General features: G+C 46.3%; 1 protein-coding gene across 1 annotated transcript; it reads right to left on the bottom strand.

The window, feature by feature from the left end:
• Positions 1 to 6503: 6503 nt before the first annotated feature.
• On the bottom strand, positions 6504 to 22900 carry SCD (stearoyl-CoA desaturase). Its single transcript, XM_025466898.3, has 6 exons — positions 22420 to 22900; positions 21642 to 21927; positions 17231 to 17361; positions 15157 to 15362; positions 13474 to 13706; positions 6504 to 10571 (listed from the first exon to the last, which is right to left on the bottom strand). Exons 1-6 carry the CDS (start codon positions 22444 to 22446, stop codon positions 10372 to 10374), a joined length of 1083 nt encoding a protein of 360 aa, XP_025322683.1. The 5' UTR covers positions 22447 to 22900; the 3' UTR covers positions 6504 to 10371.
• Between the last annotated feature and the right edge of the window lie 292 nt (positions 22901 to 23192).

The following is a 23192-nucleotide window of genomic DNA, read 5'->3' as shown; positions in this document are numbered from 1 at the left end:
GGCCGGGCAGGCTCGTTGGCTGAGGGGGCTGGGCGGGCGGGACGCGGCCGAGGCGCTGCGTCTGCCCAGATCTGCGCGCTGGAGCCGACGGTCCAGAGCTGCCTGCAGGTCGGGGCCAGGGCGGGCAGCTTCCACACCGGGACGCGTCCTTTCTGCGCTCAGCTTTGACGACGCAGACGATTTGATGGAATGTTCTGTGCGGGGATGGGAGGTGTTGGAGGGCGCAGGAGGGTGGTTTTATGAGATTACTTAAATGGCTCTCGTGGGTGTGCCTCTGGGTGATGGGAGCCTGTCCTTGCCTGTTCCTGGTCACAGTGTCCTGTTTGTGGAAAAGACAAGAGTAGGATCATAGCTTAAGGCAAGGGAGGTCCCTGTTGCGCAGTGCTCCCTGATGATAGCCTTGCCATTAGAGGTGCAACTCCCTCCCCCCCTCCCCCCCATCTAGAGGAAAGGAAAGTCTGTGGACACTGGCTTGGTGGGAAGTACGGAAGAGGAAAGGAACAGATGTTAAGAATAAAGGGTGACCCTGACACCTTGCTTGTGGAAATGCCAAATGCTGCAGTCACTATGGAAAACAATTTGGTGGTTCCACAAAAAGTTGAACATGGCATTGCCGTGGGACACCTGGGTGGCTCAGTGGTTGAGGGTCTACCTTTGGCTCAGGTTGCGATCTCGGGGTCTTGGGATCTTGGGATCGGGTCCCACCTCAGGCTCCCTGCAGGGAGTCTGCTTCTCCCTCTGCTTATGTCTCTGCCTTTCTCTATGCGTCATGAATAAATAAATAAAATCTTAAACACACACACACAATTGCCCTATGGCCAGCAACTCCACTCCGAGGAATATACGCATATGAATGCAAGGCAGGTACTCCAGCACTTAATAGCCCAAAGGTGGAAACAACTCAAATGTTCTTCAAGAGCTGAACAGAGAAACCAGTCGTACTGATTATGTACAATGGAATATTATTTGGCAATAAAGAGGGATGAGGTCCTGACACAGGCCGCAGTGTGCACGAACCCTGGAAGCATTATGCTAAGAGAAGGAAGCCAGACCCAGAAAGTCCCATATTGTAGGATTTCCTTTATATGAAATATCCTGAATAGGTATATTGATAGAGAAAGCAGACTGGTGGCTGCCAGGGACTGGGGGGAAGGGAGACAATGGAGAGTGATTGTTTCACAGGTACAAAGTCTTCTTTTTCAGTAATGAAAATGCTTTGGAACTAGTTAGAGGTAGTGGTTGCACGATACTGTGAGTGGGCTAAATGCTACTGAATTGTTTCCTTTAAAACGGTTAATTTAATGACATGTGAATTTTACTTCAATTTAAAAATATGGACACATAAGACCAACAAACAAAAAGAATACAGGGTGAATCCTTACTGCTTTCCAGAATTCCCTAAGATATGGGACTGTTAATGAGCAGCTTGGCACCCGCCCCCCCCCACCTTTCACTTTCACTTCTCCGTGGTGTTTATTTCTTCTGGTTGGTCCCAGTTTTTTAAGGCTTGATATGGTCCTGGCTACTAACTGCTTCTGTGGGAAATGGCCGGGAGGGAGAAGGCCCCTGGCCCCCCTGAGACTGTCCTAGCCTGGACGGAGAACAGCCATGAGTCAGCACAGCAGACACTTGGCCTTTGTGCGCTATCTGTGGCCTGGGTGTAGCAGGCCAGGGAGGGCCAGCAGGCCTGGTCCTGAAAAGTAGGGGGGAGGGCTGCCTCCAGCAACCCAGTATAGAATCTCAGCTCCCTGGAGCCTGCAATTAAGGCTGTGGTATTTGCCTCAAAGTTGGTATACAAGAATCAGCACTTTGCCTGCCTGCCCGCGGCACACAAAGTTAACTACAGGTCACAGAATACAGCTCCTACTCCCGGGACATGTCAACAGTTTGTGGCAGAGGCAGAATTTAAAACAAGACATGTGATCTTTCAGTAAGTTTATCAACCACTGACGGCTTAGGTGCAGGAGATATTCTAAAACAAGAAGATGCCCTTAAGGATCTCAAACCTTGACAGGAGGGTGGAGTACGGTTTGGAAAAGTGTAAAGGAAATGTCACATATGTTTCTGTGATTTGAGAGGTGAGCTTAACTCAGGTGTGGTTGAAATGGGTCATGAAGTGGAGTGAGTTGGGTTCTTCTGGAACAAAGATGCATCTGCAGTTTGATTTTGCCTAAATTGAGCTCCCTGCCATTAAAACCAAGATTTGCTTCTGAATATAAGTGAATATTACAGGGCGTACTCTTGAATATATGCAATTTATGCTTTTGGGCTTTGGTTTGTCATCTACTCCACACCCAATAGAGAGTAATTAATGACCACAGTTCTGGAGCTGGATCACAGCACCATTAATCACTCTCTCACAGCTAAACTTCTTTCCAAATAAATTCAATTACCTCATCAGTAAAATTGGGGTAAAAATAGCATGTACTCTCGATACAGGGAGGTAATGCATTATCAGGCACTCAGCACCATGCCTAGCTATACGGTAAATGTTGTATCGTTGTGTGTGTAAGTCTGGTGGACTCAGAATTTGGATTTCCTGCATCAAAAGGTTGTTAGATTTGTGTTTATGCACTGGCCTCAACCCCTTTAAATATGGTATATGAATTTTCTCAAGTACTTTGGTTTAGCAAGAATATCATCCTAGACTCTTTAGTTTATAATGTATGTCTTTTCTTGTGTGACTGGTGGTGTCTCTGTCTCCTTGCAGTTTGAGAATAGAGACCACATCACTATATAATTAATAAAATATGGAGTGCCTTTTTTGAGTATACATGAGTTTGAATCTCAGCCATTTATAATTAATGGTAAAAACATTAAAACAGAACTTTTTCTCATACTTTTTTTATTGAGATATAATCATAGACCATAAAAATTGCCCTTTAAGGGTATGATTCAGTGGTTTTTAGCATATCCATAGAGTTGTGCAACCACCATCACAACCTAACTTTAGATCATTTCATCATTCCCCCCCCACCAAAACCTATGCCTCATTTCTACCCTTAACCCCTGGCAACCACCAGTCTGTTTCTGTTTCTGGATTTGCCTGTGCTGCATTTCACATAAATGGAACCATATAGTACATGGTCCTTTGTGTCTGGCTTCTTTCCCTTAGAATAATGTTGTCAAGGTTTACTCATGTTGTAGAGGCATCAGTAATTCGTGTGTGTGTGTGTGTGTGTGTGTGTGTGTCCGAATCCTATCCTATAAAATGGCTATGCCACATTGTGCTCATTCATCTCTTGATGGACATTTGGATTGTTTCTACTTTTTAGCTATCGTATAGTATATAATGTTGCCATGAACTTTCATGTACAAGTTTTTGTGTGGGCATCTTTTCAATTTTTGGGGGTATATAACTAAGCATAAAATTGCTGGATCATACGGTGACTATGTTTTATTTAACCTTCTGAGGAACTGCCAAACTGTTTTCTGAAGCAGCTGCATAATTTTAGATTCCCTTCCAGCAGTAAATGAGGGTTCCAGTTTCTCTACATCCTCATCAACACTTGGTATTAACTGTCTTTTTCATTATAGCCATCCTAGTGAGTGTGAATGGTATCCCATCGTGGTAATGATTGGCATTTCTTTGAGAGCTGATACTGAGCAGCTTTTCATGTGCTGATTGGTCATTTGTGTATCTTCTTTGGAGAAATGTCTGTTCAAATACTTTGCTTATTTTAAAATCGGGTTGTCTTTTTATTGTTAAATTGTTCCTTTTTGTTTTGTTTTAAAGTAAGCTCTATACCCAATGTGGGGCTTAAACTCACAACCTGGAAATCAAGTCACATGTTCTACCTACTAAGCTAGCCAGGTGTTCCTGTAAGACTTCCTTTTATATTCTGGGTACTAGTCTCTTATCAGATATAGATTTGCAAATATTTCTTCTAATTCTGTGGACTGTCTTTTTTACTTTCTTGATAGTACCTTTTTTTTATTTTTAAATTTTGATCAAGTCCAATTTTTTTTTTCTTTTGTTGCTTAGGCTTTTGGTATTTTATCTAAGAAACCATTGCCTAAACCAAGGTAATAGAGATTTACACATTTGTTTTCTCTTAAGAGTCTTATAGTTTTGGCTCACCCATTTTGAGTTAATATTTATATATGATGTGAGGTAGTAGGCCAACCACATTCTTTTGCATGTGGATATTCAGGTGTCCCAATACCATTTGTTGAAAAAAACTATTCTTTCTTCATTGAAATTGTCTAAGTATTTTTGTCAAAGGTCAATTGACTATGAATATATAGGTATATTTCTATATTCTCAATTTTACTCCATTGATGTATATATCTCTCCTTATGCTGGTACTACATTGTCTTGATTATTGAGCCTCTGAAGTAATTTTGAAGTCAGTCCTCCAGCGTGTGCTTCTTTTTCAAGTTTGTTTGGACTATTCTGGGTCACTTGAATTTCCATATGAATTTTAGGATCAGCTTGCCAATTTCTGCTAAAAAAGGCAATTGGAATTTTGGTAAGAATTGCATTCAATCTGTAGATAAATTTGGGGAGTATTATCAACTTCCATCTTCCAATTCATGAACATGAAATTTCTTTCCATTTATTTAGATCTTTTTAAGCCTTTCTTTTTAAGATTATATTTTTAAGTAATTTTTACACTCAATATGGGGCTCGAACTCACAACCGTGAGATCAAGAGTCACATGCTCTACTGAGCCTGCCAGGCACCCCTTCTTTAATTTCTTTCAATGACATTTTGTAGTTAACAATGTACCATTCTTGTGGGCTTCTTTTGTTAGAATTATATCTATTTATCTTACTCCTTTTGATGCTATTATAAGTGGAATTCTTTTCTTCATTTATTATTCATTCCTAGTTTATAGAAATACAATTGATTTTTAGGTATGATCTTGTATTCTGCTACCTTGCTGAATTTATTAGCTAATAGTTTTTTCTGTATGGATTCTTTAGGATTTTCTTATACACCAAATCATGTCATTTGCATACAGAGATGGATTTACTTTTTCCTTTCCAATCTGGATGTCCTTTCTTTTTCTGCCCTGGCATATGCTTTTAGGGACAGACTATCTTGGTTCTTCCTTTAGGGAAGAGAGAAAACTTGGTGGCCACTGGGCATCAGAAATCTTATCTCTATGCTCTTCTCCATTATCTTAAATTATTTCATCCTGTCCCATGGTTAAACCTTGGTTATTATATAGAGTCTTAACCTCTTTATTCATCCCCACACAAAACATGTCAAGAAGAAAGAGTTCATTACCTTGCCCCTGGGAGCTCTCATTTTACAACTCACCCTTATAGGTAAGTTCATTATATATTCCTTTTCTCTCAATCTTGAATTCAACTGAACATACTGATCAAGCTCTAAGAACTCTCCCCTTTCCCCTTCTTAGAACTTTTGCAGATAGGAATCAGAAGACTGCCACAGGGTGAATTAGCAAATATACAAAATACAGACTGCCTGGAGGAAGCAGAGAAGCATGTTTAATTAGGACAGCCAGGTAGCAGAGAGGAAGAAAGGAAAAGAAAACAGCAGAGTTCAGTAAGGACAAATTGTTTAGATTGGATGCCAGTTAATCAGAAAAAAAGCTGATACTTAGAAGGAACAGTACATTTATAGAGTAACTGAAACAATAGTCCTGCCTGAACATTTTAAACAACATAGAGGGAGAGGGGTGGAAAGCCAGATACTGGTGAAGAGAAGTTCTTATATAACTCGAGTTATATACATAAAGGTCTGAAATGGCGTCAATGACATAGACTTGATTTTGCATGCTCAGAACTACTCTGAATCTTGCTTCTTGTCCAAGGTGAGGGCAACCTACATTAGCAAGCAAGGGGAGCTGGTTCTCTGGAACTCTTAAGAGGTCTGGGTATGGTCAAGGTAGTTCCTACTGGGAAGATGGAGCTTCTTCAAACTGTAAAATGTCCACATTCTCTTTTCTACCTGGTGATTCTCAGGTAAGTGGTAAAGGCTAAAGGCTTTCCCACTTTAGGATCAGGGGGCCCTCTTTTTTGTGGGAATTTATAAACCTTCCCTTGGATTGTTTTTTCCTCTCTTCCTGCTGCTGTTAATCAGCATTTTCAGGAAGCCACTTAATTCCCCCATTTCTTCACATTTCTTTGGATGAATAACCTGGACTGCCCAGCCTGGATTGCAAGGCAGAGATTTGCTTTCCCAGAGAGTGCCTCTCCTGCTGTTCTCTTCCTCTCTGTCTTGGGTCCATGTGACCATGTGACACACCAGACACCTGGCATTTCCCCAGGGCCAAAGTGCCAACTGGTGTAAATGTGTTGGACTTAATGGCAGCAGACTCCTGATTTCCTGCTGCCAAGGCTGCGTTTAACCTAAAGTTACCCTTAGGAAGGGCAGGGCGGGTTACTGGGGTATGAGTCAACTAGTGTAGCATCTACTTCTTTTTTATCCTTAAAGGTACAGGAACAGGGCATCAACAGTGTGGCAGATCATAGAGATAAGTTCCAGGAAATTTTGAATCGCAGCCAAAAATCACCCAGACACAGTGCAATCAGATTCACTTCACTTTTATTATGAACAAACACAATTTCAGATCAGTACAACTAAGCTTCAGAGTTGATATTAATAGAAATTATTCCAAAATTATTCTTAGGTCACAAATAACTACTATCCCACATAAAAGGGAAAAAATCCCACCCAATTAAGGAAAAGGTATCCTGTGTATTGTTTCCATGGCAATGAGTTTATGCATTCTCAAATTTTGTCTGGCTAGTTATCCACCACTTATCCAATGGATTTATCCAATCTCTCAGAGAGAATATCGATTAATGATAGGACACGTGGTTTACGGTGGACATAAGTTCACGGTGGATACTGCTACTATAAAAATACTCAGGACTTAAAAGAATTCCTCTGCTGAAGGATCCCAAAATGCTTTATAAAAAGCATTAGTCACGCCTCAAAACTGCCCTTTGAGGTAGGTCAGTATTATTATCCCATTTTAACAGAAGGAAAACTGAGGCACATTATAGTTAAGTGACTTGCCCAGGGTCACACAGCAAGTCAGTGGCACAGTGGTAGGGGAGGCCCTGGCCTTAACCACCCACGTAACATTGACATCTTGCTTTTGTTAACCTTTCACACTGACCCATTTGAGCTATACTTACAGAGAATACACTCAGGATACTAGCAAACCAAGGAGAGAAAGTTTCCATTTTAAATGCTACACCATCTTTTAACCTAAAAAGAATTATAAATCAAATACATTCAAATTACTTCCACCCTCCATCAAATGTGGGCACTTAAGAAAAACAGCCCTAAAAAAAAAGCCCAGAAGGAAATCTTGTGAATAGCTATACTGATAATTCTCCAGCCAGGCCCCCTTTTCTACCAACCACTTCTGTAGGGTCGCAGGTGCAAAGGAACTCCACAGGGGGAGCGAGGAGGGAGCGGAAGTAGGCTCATATACAACACTGATTAGAACAGATGTAAGGCACCCAAATAAGTTGTCAGCATACCCACGAAGTGAGGACTGTTAGAAATTCAGACTTGAGTTTCTGGATCATTAATGTGTCAATTGAACTCAGCTTTAGAATCTTGAAATAAGTGTTCCTTACTCAGTAGACACCCCTCCACCTCCACATTGTCATAGTCATAGGAGCCCTCAGCCTGAGGCCCTTGTCCAGTCTTGTGAAGGGTCATGGTATGGGTCAGATCCCTGGGACGTGATTAGAATAGAAAGATAAGCTTGTTTTTGGTCCAAAATTAGAAAGCAGGCATCTGCTAACCTGTGGAATTAAAACTACCCAACAGGGATCTCCAAGAGATAGGTACACAAGTCAGCAGATCTACACTACGCCGTGATCTTCCATTAGATTTGTTTCTACTGAGAGGAACAGCTCAAAAGACAAGGATGCCTTTAGTCCAGGGAACCCCTGTAGCCTCTGTCTATTCAATTAATACAGGAAGAAAGGCCTTCTTTCTTTCCACTATTCCTCAACAATGCACAGGACATTTGGTATTGTAGATTTCCAATCTTTCATAGAGTAAAGCCAGGCCTTTGCATTGATGACTGAGGTACAGGGACATGAGTAGTCCAAGGTTCTCAAAACACTGGTGCTTTTTTTCAGACCTCTTCTACACTACCATTTGCCCTAGGCTGGGTGGTGGGGAATGCTGGTTAGTTTGCCAAACAGAGATGCTGTTCAGCAAAGTTCATGGCATCTCAGATCCCAAGTCTCGGCTTCGTAATACACCCTGGCTCCAGGGAACAGGGCCTCCTTTTGCATGAGGCACTTTGGGACTTTCCTTTGCTTCTTGTGCTTCCCAGTGAAGACTAGGCTCCCTCCTACTTCTACAAGCATTGCACTGTCCGCTGGGAGCACGGACTAGGGCTGGGCAGGCTTACTGAGCAAGCAGGGGGCATCTAGCATACTCTCATGTTGTGATCCAGACAGAGGAGGTTAAAAACAAACCGTTTTTTGCTCCGTGGCTGGCTCACTGGCACAACACGAGCATGTGGCCTGGCTGTGCCTCCTGAGAGAGAGAGTGCCTGAGCCAGGGATGTTTCTAGTAACGTTTGCCAGCCTCATCTTGAGTCATCAGTGTGGCAGGGGCGCACAGGGGTGTAGGTGGAGAGACTCTGGAGGCCAAGTGAAAGTGGCAGCTAACTCAACTTTATAAAGAGAAACAGTGGTTCAGTGACCCTGAGCATTCTGTCTGCAGGAGAGGGAGCTGCCCGGTGGGCAATAATCATCACTGCCTCGGAATACATACAAAGCAGGCTTCCTGTCCAGAGAGAGAAGAACACATCAGGGAGGAAGGAGATAGAACCGGTAGGAGAAAATGGACGGAAAGGGTAGAGCCAGGAATCAAAAACCACAGTAGTTAGATTCCTACCTCGCCCCCGCCCCAGGCAGTCCTATACTTTAGGTGAAAAGTTAGCAGAGAAGGAATGGGAGAAATGGTTCAGCACTGCGGGGAGAAGCCTTCTAGTTTTTACTCATCCCAAGGAGAAATGGAATTAATGAATGAACTGAACATTTACTTGCTTGTATAACCAGCTTCCAAATCAGGACACCCATTGACTTTCTTAGTAACCCTCTGAATCCTCTGGCAATGTGTTCTCAGAGCCCTTCTTTTATAAAGTTTTCTCTTAGGAATTGCCAACAGACCCTGCCCCTGAACTCTCCATCTCCTGTCCAGCAGTGAGAGGAAAGTAGACAACCCACCTAATTTCTCCTCTTCTCCAGAGGGAAATACCCTAAGTGAATTACTTTAATGTTCCAAGCAGAGTGAATGTATATTATTTTTATGTCGGACCCAACTCCACTTCTTAAAATCCTTCCTTTTTTGGAAGACAGCCATGCTCACCACTATGCCACAAACATGTTCCTTTTTTGGATGTCTGGAAATGCTTCAGCCACGTTATTACTATGATGGAGCTGACCAATGTCCCGAAGATGGCAGAGCAGAAAGATGAAAGAATTTTGATGATTCCATGATCTGCTAGATTCACCAATTCTGGAAACAACCAACCTCAAGATTTCTTGTAATATGGAATAAGAAATCTTCCTGTTATTTAAAAAAAAAAAAATCCTTCCCCAGCAAAGACCACTTTGACTACAAACTAAATGCTTCTTCTTTATCCCCAACCTAAACTACATTGGGACATTGAGATTTGCTTTTGTAATCTAGCATTGCCAGGCTCTATGGCCATTCCCTAGTCAGAGTCAGGAGAGAAAGGAGGCATGCTGTCTGATGGGGCTTGAGGTCCTCACTAGGCACCAACTGTGTGTCCAATCACAGCCTGAACTTCTGCCTTGTTTCCCATCTCACCCCATCTTTACTTCTCAATCATACCATGCACGCTCTCTCCCCTGACAGTTTACCTGCTTTAGAAGCTTTGTGCCAAATAAAGTTATTTTCCACTCCAACTCACAAAAGCCTGAGTTGAAGATCATTAACAGGGGCCTTCCCAGAAGATTTTATCATACCTCTAGCATGAGCCACCCACCCTAAAGCTCAGGACAGCTCAAGGAAAGAGTTATGTGGGACAAAGACCATTAATTTTGGATTATAGAAAAGGTTGTCTAGGCTTTGGAAGCTGGACACCCACCACTGAATGACCAGCTGTTTGCCTGGGAGGCAATGAGCGAGGAGAGAAAGGAAGGTGATAAGAACAAAGCAAAGAAAAGGACAATGGACTAGGAGAGAGAGAAGATAAGAGAAGAAATAAGAATATCAGCTTAGCATCATGAAGGCAGAATTGTTGGCTTTCAATTTTAAAAGAATACTGTACTGGAATGGGTTAACATCATCATCTTTAGCATCCTGGTAGCATTATTCAGTAGTTAATAAACAGAACATTAAACTTCTGCCTGGCTGGCTTTTGGAAAAGGAACCCAAGGGCCCAAAACTCAGCCACTCTTGTAGCTTCCGTCTCCAGTTCTTTTAATCCTGGCCAAGATGGCAGCCTTGGATACTTTCTTCCGGTCGTAAGCCAGACCGAGGGCAGCCATGCAATCGATAAAGAAGGTGGTGAAGTTGATGTGCCAGCGGTACTCACTGGCAGAGTAGTCATAGGGAAAGGAGTGGTGGTAGTTGTGGAAGCCCTCCCCTGGAACAAAAAGCAAGGATAAAAGTTATGGAGCTACGCAGTGGGTTGCAGTCTTTTCAGTCTCGGCACGTTGGCACACTGATTACCTAGCAGAGGACCTCCAACCTAGCAGAAACTTGCTGCTGTTGAACGAACGAATGAATCTCTCTGAATCTCTATGACTCTGAGTCAGGTTGGTCCCCTGAGGCATCTTAAGAAATGACTGAGTAGACCTGGCCACCAAGCCTTTCTAGGAGCCTTTGTCAGAGGAGGACTGGCAATTTCTTCCAGAGGATAAGCTAACTACAGAGAAATTGCCAAGGCTGGGGATGGATTTCAGATAGGAAATTTCACTAAATATTGATCTGAAACCCTGAGGTCCGGGCAGGGAGAAGAGAGTCCAGAATAGAGGACTTTTGCCATGCTCCTTACTATGATGAGCAAAGGAGAACATCTTTTACCACTGCACTAGTACCACACCTAAGGGGGAACAATATGGACAGAACTGGATAGTAAGAACCCAAAGTCAGAAGGAAAAAAGCCCAGTGCAGGGTCCTGTATTTCCTCAGAAAGCTACTACTGGTTCAGAATGGACTGTTCCAGCTTCTAATTCTTTGAACTTTGACTCTGGTTGGGGGCGGGGGAGGCAAGAATGCTAATAAAACTGAATCTCAGGACGCCTGGATGGCTCAGCGGTTGGGCGCCTGCCTTCGGATCAGGGCATGATCCTGGAGTCCCAGGATTGAGTCGGGCTCCCTGTATGGGGCCTGCTTCCCCCCTCTGCTTGGGTCTCTGCCTCTCTCATAAATAAATAAATGAAATCTTAAAAAACAAAACAACAACAACAACAAAAAAAACCCAGAATCTCTGACAGAATAAGAAGTAAGAGGCTTAGCGATTCCCTCTAACCTCTGAGGTTCTGAGATGAGCAGCTCACTTTGCTGGACTGGGGGAAAACAAAGAAATCCTGGTCTCAAGAGAATTTCAGTAAGAGGTAAAACTTTAGAAACTCCACAGACAGTGAATTCTCCAACCCTTGGCAGGACTCTTCTTTCTGTATCATATTCAACAATTAACAATACAACAATTAACAATACCGACCCTTCAAAAGCCAGGAGAAAAGCTGGATTAAGAATAGCTCAAAGAAGAGCAGGGGGAACCCTTTGAAGATCAAAGAACCCCAGGAGAGTAGTAATGATATTAATAACAAGCAAGTGAAGGACGTCCTACAGAGTAAATGACACCATCCAGGGCAAGTCAAGGTATGTTCTCTCTCTGTGACACCTGATTATTCAGTGTGAACTGAGTAGGAGGTTGGGATAACCACAAGGCCAAAGGTACTGACAGGATTACTAATTTCCATAAGTGGCTTTGTACCAGGGCTTCATAGAAGCACTAACCAGGCCTCTACTTATCAGATTTAAACTACAATCAGATACACACAGAGCCAGAAGAGAAAAAAGAGGAAGGTCCACGGATGGAAGAAGGACAAGACTTTGCAACTGGGGCAGCAAGATAGAGTCCAATAAAGGCTCAAGGGAGGTCAGCTTTGGCAGAGAGAAAATGATCATGTGACCATGGGGCAGGGAACTTGAGAAGAAAAGATGGGAGTGGCAGAGAAACAAGCTCCAGGAGAATGAAGGTGGAGGTGATAAGGGAGATGACAGGGAGCACAGCTGAATGGTAACTGAGATGAAGGTGTTGGCAGCCTCTCAGTGCTGATGCTCACAAAGAGGCTGGAGTCCGGGAAGCTTGCTCTAGATCCCGTGGTGGCACAGGACAAATCTCATTCCAGAAACTTCCATGTCTCTGAAAATCTCACGTTGACAGAGTTGAGGAGATTGATTTCAAATGTGGTTCAAAGTAAGGACAGGCACAATGGGGGAAGGTGAGATGCATGAAGGTGTAAAGGAGAAAAAAAATGCCTTAGTCCAGATAGTAGAGATGATTGGGGTTGAAAGTCTAGAGGAAGATTTTAAAGAGAGAAAGTGAGTGTGAGGCCATGGTGTGCATAAACATGTGCAACAGTGAGGTTGCCTAGATATCCTGGATGACCACTGGCACTGATCACTGGTGAGGAAAGGCCATAGGGTCTGCTTAAGGAAAACAGATTCCAGGCCTTGGTCAAGGTCTATATTTAGTTGAAAACTGTGACAGAAAAAGAATGGAGACAGATGGCAAAAGCCTGTTGTCTTCAGCTCTGGCTAGTGGGACTGGAAAGATAGAAATAAATTCATCAAGAGTCAGCATTAGATCAGCGAAGCAGGTACTTGTGAGCAAAGTAATTGCTTTACTGGTGGTTCCCTAAGCCATTGTTGTGGGGAAGGGGGTGCTCCTTGCACAGAATAGAAGCAGGAGAGAGAAAAAGAAAGGACAAGAGATAAGACTGGTATGTGGCAGTTAAGGGCCACAAACAAGTGCTTGGTGGTGCCAATACGAATGACATCAAAGCACTTCTTTGGTCTCAGGACTCTGAGAACATGACTGTTTGCTGAACCCAAGAGTTGGATGCCTAATGGACTGTGCCACCCAGGTGCCCCTATATAGGGTATTTAAATATAAGATCCTAGGCTCACTGCCCACCCAGATGATCCTGTTGTTCCATTTATGCATTCCCTGCCCCACGCAAGACTTTCAGTCCAGCCCAGAAAGGACTGGAAAAAGGAACACCCAAAGGGGTTTATTATACATAGCATTTGCAAAGGTTCTGGAATCTATAATCAAATGCCCCGTTGTTTTTTACCCTTTCCTTTCTACATAAGACCTGTTGCCCAACTTTCTTATAATTTGTCCCCTAGTTTTGTAATGGAAAACCAGACAGAAAGAAGTCATAAAACAGGTTAATCTGGTTTTTCTGGCTCCTCGCCTAAAACCCTCACCAGCAGACCACCAGAAAGGGTCTCGCCGTGGTCTGTTGACTTACCTGCAGCTCCCAGGGAAACCAGGATATTCTCTCGGGGGCTAATATTCTTGTCGTAAGGGCGATATCCGTAGAGGTGGGCAGCACTGTTCACCAGCCATGTGGCATTGAGCACAATGGCGTAACGCAGGAGAGTAGCAACGCACACACTGTGTAGAAAAGTTTCACCCCAGAAATACCAGGGCACAAAGGTGGGCAGGATGAAGCACATCAACAGGATGCCAGGTTTGTAGTACCTACATCAAGAGACCAGACTCCGTGTCAGGGTAGAAAGGACTCTTAGTCCCATCTGATTTTCCTCAGTCACTGGTGGGGCTATCTTTCCTTCTACTCAAGTACAGTGTGGCAGGAGACAGAGCCAGAGGGAATGGGGGTGGGAACCTTTGAAGAATGTCCCAGTCTTTAGAAAATGAGGTAACATGGGGTTAACTGATTTTTCTAGGATCACACAGGTAGGAACTGGTGGAGCAAGGATTAGAAGGCTTGTCTCCAGCCTCTGAATCCATTGTTCTTTCTGACTATAGCATAATACCACCTTGGTGAAACAGGTGAGGTCCAAATTATCAACTTATAACCCAAGTCCTCCTTCGCAGGCTTTTTTTCCATTCTGCCTTTAGGTTCCTTTCTCTTTCCCGTTCATGTTTTTTGCAGAGTCTAGGTTTTGTGCCTTGCCTCTATGTTCCACCAGCCACCCCAAAATCATTCTTCTCCTTCCTCAGAGAGGCACAGAGTGTCCTTGATGCGCGCAGACCCTCTGGAGGCCCTACACCATTCTTCACTGTCTCAAATGTAGACTGTGCCATTGACATTCCTAGGGAACGGATTTCCTGCTTTTCTTCAACAGCCAAGTCTTATACTCATATCATTAGTATTCTCTGCATCAAACTTTCCATTCCTGCTGCTGCTTCCCAAGCACAAATCCCCATTAGCTCCTATCTACCTTGTGGCCCTGCTTCTCACCTCTTTGGCTCCATTTCTCTCAACCATCCCGAGAGTGACCTTTCTAAAGCACACCTTCCTGCTCAAAAAACTTGTAATGGTTTCCTGTTGCCTAGTGAATTAAAACCTAAATCTGCTATTAAGCCTCTGTAGGAATAGCATCAACCTCTTTCTGGCCTTACTTCGACCACACCCTATGCTTCAAGCAAAAGGCCTTTATTGTTGGAACATGCTTTCATGCTCATTCTGTTATGTTTGTATGTTCCCTCCCCATACACACCTGTGAGAATCTCTATCCATCAGTGGATTCCAAAGCTACCTTCTTCATAAACCCTTCCCCAATGTTCCCTCACCACATAATCTCTTTCCTTTGTGCCTCTCGTTGGCATAGAAAATATGTTGCCACGTGTCATAGTTATTCAGGTCCTTAGTTTTCCCTCTGCTTCCCAATAGGCTACAGGCTCCTTGAAGGTAAGGACTGTGACACAATCATCTTTGTATCTGCGACTGTCCCTAAGTCAATAAGTATTTATTGGATTTAAATTGGTTTAATTCAGAGAGCTCTGAGAGAAAGAAAGAACAATAGTCCATAACCATGGGCATGTTGGCTACTAAATGTTAGGGTTTTAAACTTAATTTGGAACATACAAACCCAGTAAATTCCTCAGCTTAGGTTTATAAGCTCTAGGAGAAAAAAGGGGGTTCCCCAAACACTTAGATGCTCAGCTCCATTATCGCTTCACTCACCTTCTCTGGAACATCACCAGCTTCTCAGCTTTTAGGTCAGACAAGTCTAGCAAACCACCCTTCTCTTTGACGGCTGGGTGTTTGCGTACAAGCAGCCAACCCACGTGAGAGAAGAAAAAGCCACGCCGGGAATTGTGAGGATCAGCATCTGTTTCTGAAAACTTGTGGTGGGCACGGTGATCTCGGGCCCATTCATACACGTCATTCTGGAGGGACAGAGAAGATGAATGAAGGCCAGGGAAGAGGTACTCTCTTAGGGGAATTCCAATGGACAGGCAACTCTAAGGGCCCATGGCTCACAGCCTAACTCACAAAATACCCCCTCTATGCCCCCAACTTGCTACTGAAGCTTAAGTGGAAAAGCAATTTAAAGTCCCAGGGCCACACGAATAGGATTAGCTTCTTGAAGGTTATATGGTAGACAGAATGGAGGCAGATCATACAGAGCTCAGAGTTTCATTAGAAAAGCATGCTGCAATTCTTCAAGAAAATACATTGGAAAAGGTCCACACCCTGGGGTGCCAAACCCTGGGCATGGAGAACATGAGGCAGGCAGCCTTGCATCCCAGGTTCTGGTTGATGGGTAAAGCTGCAGGGAACTCCATTCTGATGCCTTGCATATAGATCATGGCCAGGTATAGAAATCCTGATCTTGACCACATTTCCAAATGACCTCTGGGCTCCTCTAGGATTCTTTTCATCCCTTAAAGAATGTGCTCAATCTCTTCCTTTTCCCCACATAAAGACAACATCAAGAGCCCTCTCAAGGTATGAAGTGCTGTGACAGAGGGGATTATGGGACTGTGGCAAGTACCTGGGACACTGCCATGAAGAAAGGGATCAACTTGGTTTCTTTTTCCTCTTGCTCCCAGCTAAGCCCCACACCACAGGCCATCTTTTGTCCATTGCTAGCCCTTAACAACTAGGAGTTCCCTTCTCCCAATTCTCGGCATTCTCTCCGCTATAAACTTTCTGCCTCAACAAACCTCAATACATGGGGCGCCTGGGTGTCAGTCTGTTAAGTGTCTGTCTTCGGCTCAGGCCATGATTCCAGGGTCCTGGGATGGAGCCCTGCATCGGGCTCCCTGCTCAGCGGGAAGCCTGCTCTCCCTCTCCCCCTCCCCCTCCCCCACTCCTGCTCTCTCTTGCTATCTGTCTCTCTCAAATTAATTAAGTAATTTAAACAACAACAACAAAACCAAAAAAAAAACAAAAACAAAAAAACTCAATACTTGATTTAGCCAGCCTGGCAGCCTGAAACAGGACCATAATGTTGGTCTACCTAACTTCTCAGTGACACAATTTCCTCATCTGTAAAATGGGGGTAATAGTACCTACCTTCTAAGATTGTTGTGACGATCTTTTTTTTTTTTTAAAGATTTTATTTATTTATTCATGAGAGACACAGAGATAGAGAGAGGCAGAGACACAGGCAGAGGGAGAAGTAGGCTCCATGCAGGGAGCCCAATGTGGAACTCAATCCCGGGACTCTAGGACCACGCCCTGGGCTGAAGGCAGATGCTCAACCACTGAGCCACCCAGGTGTCCCTGTGGTGAGGATCTAATGAGGTAGTTTATGTCAAGGGCTTAAAATACTCAGGCACATAGTGCTATAGGGCTATATCATTTGCTCTGATATCTGAGAACACAGAGTTCAAGAGTCTATGAAACATCAACTTCAATCCCACTGTGGGGGAATCCTAACTAAGCTTTTCACCTAAAATAGTGAACTTAGTGTCCCGTGTCTGCCCAGGAAACCAGGGTCAGTTCCTGGCTTAGGCACCGTGGCCCATGATGATAAAGGACCACAACGGCCAAGACTGCGAGATAACAGAGGGATGTTAGGATCAAAACTCATCCCGTGACATCAACACTATTGCCTATGTATCTCCTACTGCCCCCTTCCAGAGTGGACTTAGGGCCTGGGCCTGTACTTGACGTGACAGTAAGGGGGGAGAAAAGCGAAATGTTGCCCACTGTGGCTCCCCTCCAGATGCTGAGCTTCTTTCTCCATCCCGCCCCTGGAGCATCAGAAGAGCAGAGAGAGAAGAGCTGGGCAGAGCCAGCTTCTCACCTGGAATGCCATCGTGTTGGCAATGATCAGGAAAAGCCTCAGGGGCAGCCGAGCTTTGTAGGTGCGGTGACTCCACAGCCGATGAGCCCCTGCTGTGATGCCCACAGCGCTGATCAGATAGTAGGAGAACACTGCCAGGAGAAGTCAGTGCAGGTAGTTACTCATATGGGAAGGCGTTCACGTGATATTTTCCTGTCCAAGTCTGTGTGTTCTTTAGGTTCTGAGTGAGGCTTGCTTTCACCCTGAACTCCAGAGATGTCTTGGTCTCCTCCATCCCTTTGCTTCTACCACCTAAAAAATACCATCACCTCCCACCCTCTGGAATTAGCTGAGTAACAGGCACTTCAGAAAGGCCGAACAGAGAAGAGGGCATTTTTCACCCAGCGACTTGTCATTCTCCGTCTTGAGGGACCTCATCCCAGGTCCTGTCTCCTCTGACCTTCAGCGAACCTCTTCCAAAGTTTTAAGGACCACAGACCACTCTTGAAAAGCTTAGTACCCAGCAGCACAGGTAGTATTAAAAGATTTGAAAGCTAGTCCGGTCTGAGCACTGGCCAATTCAAGGGACCCTGGGCTCTTCGGGACACTCACAGGCTTCTGAACAATGGCTATTTACCAACTAGTCTGAAAGTATTTAAATATTTTAGCAGGCAGTATGGCCCACGTGGGGGGGAAATCTGCCCTGTACATAAGTTGTATCTGTGTGGTATCTTAAGCTTTGCCAAGGATTCTGTTCTGTCTTTCTGATTCATGGGATACCTTGAATGGGGTTTAGCGTCTTTACTTTGCAGTTGAAGAAATACATGCCAAGCGGTTGAAGGGTTTATCTGTGGTCACGTGGCTAGTAAGAAATGGAGCCATGATTTGAAACCAAGTCTTCTGTCAATAAACACTTTGTGTTCTAACTATCCCAACCACCTCCCCAAGATCCGCACATGGTTCCCATGTCTCTCCTTTGCCACATGCCTTGGTCAGCCTATACTCCCTCTGGCAAGGCTAATTCTAGGTAGTGGTGGGATATTCTCTTACATTTTCGGTAGAACACCCCAACACTGTCCTGCCTCACCTTCCTGGAAGTCTGAAGGACATAATCTCTAGATCATGTACTCTAACTGGGAAGTGGGTTTCTGGGTACACCCATCTTGCTCTGCTGGCTCTAGCAGGCAGGGGCTGAGGCCTTGGTGGAGCTGTAACTGTTGACAATGTTTCATTCCTAGGGAAGCAGCTAGAAACAATGGATCCTCAGTGGCCACAGAACTTAGTTGCAGTTGGAGACACTGCACATTGTAACAAATTGTTCTGTGTTCTTCTCCAGCCATAGATACTAGTTTCCTAAACAACCAACCCCTCCTCCCGCCCCTCCCACTCCTCCCACCCCTGAACCCTATTTCCTCCACACTCCCCTATTCCTCCTACAGGATCCAGAAGAGAGCCATGGAGCCAGAGTTTGTCCCTGTGAAAGTTCTACCCATGTTCCCTCTGAGCTTGGATTAGAGCCTCAGGTGATTTGCTAACCTTAAGCCATGTGGTGACTTCTTTCCAGATATAGTATCTACCTGTATCCACACTTGGAAAAATGACAGTTGAGCCACAGGCCACCAATCACCAAGGAGGAAGAAAAATAGCTTTGGGCTTGGTTCTCAGAACCAAGGAAGCTACTGGGGTTGTTTCATGCCACAGAGGGCCCTGGCAAGTTGACTCAGAAAGCACATAAGATCCTCATATTAACAGGGGCATTGGGAAAAGAGCCCATATACTCTGGTGCCTTTTTCTATCAGTATCTAACAGAAGACCTCAAGTCAGCTGGAGATCCACATCTCTATTAATGTTCAAATTGTCAGCCTAAATAAAGTCTCATAGTTTTGGCTCTAAGAAAGAGACTTAAGAAGTTTTATTCATTGGCCCTCAGTGTTGCCAGAGATCTCTCTTCAGCGCCCCCCCCCCCCAAGGGCTCTTCTGAGAGGCCCTCAAAATTGCTCATGGTCATGAGAAATACTGGAATCACAACCAGTTGCTAATGTAACACTCTCCTTAGGGATAAAACAAGAAGAGGTGAGGCCAAACTACTAAACTCTGAAGGTGGATCTCTGACCCTCTTCCATCCCACCATCCCACTTGTTCCTTAAGATGGAGAAGTTCTGATTTCCCTTTATCCAGCTGGTTCTTCGGTCAACTAAGTCATCCACCATGTGGCCCACGGCCAGGAAAAAAAAGTCACCATCCAGTTCCCATGTGCTATGTTTCTCTGTCCAAAAGCATGGTACACACCTATGGGCATAGCACCAAAAAGGTAGTAGGCGAAGCCTGGATTTGGGGTTCGTACTCTGCCCCCTCCACCAGCAGCAAAGGGTGAGGAACTATGGGTGGCAGTCTGGCCAAACTCTGGGCTTAACAACGCCTACAGGGGTCCTGAGGCTGGAAGGGGCTTGTGGGTGACAAAAGGGGTGGAGAGAGGAATCCAGTCTCCTTGGGGGATCCTTATCCCTGCTCTGAGACCTCTCCCACCTCTCCTGCTACAGCTAAAGTTCTGCTGGCTTCTCAGAGGGGGTGGAGAACACATCCCCCTCCCCTCCCACATATAAGAGCTCTTCCTAGGCCTGGCCAATCTTGGCAACGACACACATGTAACCTCAGGAGAACTATTTTCCCAATCCTAAGAAGGTACTGCTGTCCCAGTTTGTACCAGGAAAAATTGAGATCCCAAAGAGACAGGATCTACCCAGTTGCATTTCTCTGTGGCATCGAGAAGATTTTCCAAGACAAGGGTCCAGTGACCAGATCCTACCACCTTAGGTCAAAGAGGTCACCTGGGTGGCTCAAGCGGCTGAGCATTTGGCTCAGGTTGTGATCCTGGAATTCCAGGATCGAGTACCACATCGGGCTCTTGCATGGAGCCTGCTTCTCCCTCTGCCTATGTCTCTGCCTCTCTCTATGTCTCTCATGAATAAATAAATAAAATCTTAAAAACAAAACAAAAACAAAGAGGTCGTGCGGGAATCAGCTAACGCTTGGCCTACCAGCCTTTCGACACAACTATTCTCCAAGAGTGCAGCTGTCGGCAAGCACCCCATACCCAAAGCTGCTCTGGAAACCCTAAAGTTGTTTTTTGAAGGGGAATTCTGGCTCACTATCCTCAGAAAGTGGCAACGTGGAGCCCTCCCCCGCCCCCCGCCCCCCCTCCCAGGGATGCTGGAGCTCCATGCCCTCCTTTTCCCCCTTCCCAAGTCAGGCATTTGGTGGCACAGATGAAAATGCCTGCAAAGCACATGTGTGTATCCAGGGGGCAGGGCTCTGCCATCAGCCCACACCCATGGATCCCTGAAAGAGCTGAGCTAAGGGCAGGTCAGGGACAAACCGGGAACTGTCTCCCTTACTGCAGCAGCCTGGAGGCTAGGGCTGCTCAGGGCTCTCTCCTCTGACCTGGCCTGGTGGTCCCTGGCAAGGGGGAAGACTTCAGGACATTAGGAGAGAGGGGCTGGAGCAGGCTAGATAAGAATATGAACTATTTCCTCCAGCTCATTTTAGTCTCGGAACATTCTCATTCGTTGGCATGTCTAGTTCCCTGGAGACTTAATGGAGTCACAGGGCAACACATCTGTGTAACCTGGGTTATACAGGAGCCTTTCTCGTCTGTCTGTTTAACAAAGGAGCCGGCTGGGCCAAGGGCCAGGGCAAAATAATTTTGTGGATAACCCCTTCTCTGTTCCTCCCTCTTCTACTAACTCTTTCCCTGAGCAGTTTGTGGTGCTATGCTCTGACTGTGCTCAGTATATTCTCCTTAAGACTGCTGCTCTAGCCCCCCCACCGCACCCCGTTCCCTTGCCTCCCAGGTCTGGCCTCGATTCTTTTGTGGCTGGCAGGGCTGGGACAGACGGCCAAGCAAATGATTTGAAACAGAAATGCTCTTTCAGGGAAAGCTGACTCTCTGGCACAGGTCTACTCACTTCAAGGCCTGCAGCACATGGTCTCAGGGCTCCCTCCCCAACATCCATACTGAAGGACCCCAGAATTGTCATTCCTGCATCTCCATTCTTCCCCCCACCCCCTTCAGGCTCAATTTCCAGCCCAGCATTGTCAGGTCACCAAGAGACATGTCTGGGAAACCCTGGGCCAGGACAGGCTGTTGCCTCTGCTCCATGTAAGATCCCACCCTATTAAAGAAGTAGGGAGTACCCCCGGGGCTGGGTCAGAAGCACAAGGGAGGGCAGGCCAGGTGGCTCAGTGGTTTAGCGATGCCTTCGGCCCAGGGCATGATCCTGGAGTCCCAGGATTGAGTCCCACATCAGGCTCTCTGCATGGAGCCTGCTTCTCCTTCTGCCTGTGTCTCTGCCTCTCTCTGTGTCTCTTATGAATAAATAAAATATTAAAAAAAATAAAAGTAAAAAAAAAGAAGCACAAGGGAATCTCTTACCCCAGAGCCAGGTGTACGTCTTGCAGGTGGGAATCAGTGTGATCCCATACAGGGCTCCCACGTGCAGCAGAGACATAAGGATGATGTTTCTCCAGACATACTCAACCTTGGGCTTTGGTCTGCCCTCCGGATCCTTGTAGGTTGGGTCGTAGATGTCATCTTTGATTTCAGGGCGGATGTCTTCTTCCAAGTATAGGGAAGGCTTCTCCAACTTGCCTCCTCCATTCTGCAGGATCCTGGAGGGAGGCGCTGTGATGGTGGTGGTGGTTGTGTAGGAGCTAGAGATCTGGAGGGGAGACGAAGCAGAGTCAGGAAAGGGGAGAGCACGTGCAGCAGTCCCTGCCAATTCACTCTCTAATCACGCTGGGGGAAGGGTGGCATGTGGACACAGACCCTGCCCCCCAAGCCTTCCTTAACCGAGAGCCGGGTATCTCTGCTGGAAGGGAAGGAAGTCCCCGGAAACTAGGCGGGTAGGTTGCGAAGGGTGGTGCAACCTCAAGGTGAAGGCGCAGTATAGCAAGGAAGAGTAAAATACTCACACTCCTAAAAACACACAAAGGAAATCCCGCATGCACACGGACATAAAGTACGACCGGGTTTTTCTTTAAAGCTTAAGAAACAAAAGTTGAGGAATCAAGTGCTCAAATTACAATGCACACTCCCAACCAACTGAAGGCAGTGCAACTCGCAAAAGATGGCTAACAGTCCGAGGTCGCAACGCTCTCGTCCCCCCAGCGCCCGCGAAGCCGCGGTCTGGGGGGAACTGCTTGGAGCTCACCTCCTCCTGCAGCAAGTGGGCCGGCATCTGGGCTCTCCGAGGCGGGGATCACCTTCCCGCGGCTGAGACTGCACAGCGGAGTCCGGGACAGCCCGCCCGCGGAGTAGACTTCGGTTCCCGAGCCCGCTTCTGCGCGGTGACCCGCGGCGCCGCTCTCGGAACCTTCCCTGCGCCGCGCGTGCCGGCTCGGTGTCGGGATCCGATCCGCCGTGCCCGGACCTGCCCAGGCTGGGGATTTAAAGGCTAGAGCTGGCAGTGGGTGACCGAGTCCCCTATTTCCTCAGACCCCTTTTATTCGCTGCCAACAAGGGGCAAAGTGCGCGGAGTTGCTCGCCGTGGGAGACCAGCCTGGGCGGGAGAGGGGAGGAGACAGAGCCGAGGCGTGCGGCGGGCTGCGGACGCGAAAACAGGATGCTGCAGACACCCCGCGGCTCCGCGGCCGCAGCCCCAGCCCCTGCCCCTGGGGAAATGCTAATGGGCTCCTGTAGAATCTGGCGCCTCATTGGCCGAAGGGAATTTGGTGCCACCTCGTCCAGCCCTTGCCATTGGCTCGGCGCAATCTGCTGTTCCCTCAGCCGCGAGTGCTCGCTCCCCCTCCCCTCTCTTTCTCCGTCTCCGCTCGGCTTCCACCGGCCGCTGGGCCTGTGCCCGGCATCCCGCGGCCTCGGGGCGCTCGGGAGCTGTCCCTGCGCGCGCGGGCGAGGGCCGGGGCCGGGGCCGGGAGGCGGGGCGGCGGGGGGCCCCGGCCGGGCCTGGCCGCCGCGCTCGGCCGC

This window comes from Canis lupus, chromosome 28 (genome assembly GCF_003254725.2).
Source record: "Canis lupus dingo isolate Sandy chromosome 28, ASM325472v2, whole genome shotgun sequence".
NCBI classification, from domain to species: Eukaryota; Metazoa; Chordata; class Mammalia; order Carnivora; family Canidae; genus Canis; species Canis lupus.
The sequence above is the reverse complement of the archived record's forward strand: the minus strand, read 5'-3'. Positions and strand labels throughout refer to the sequence as shown.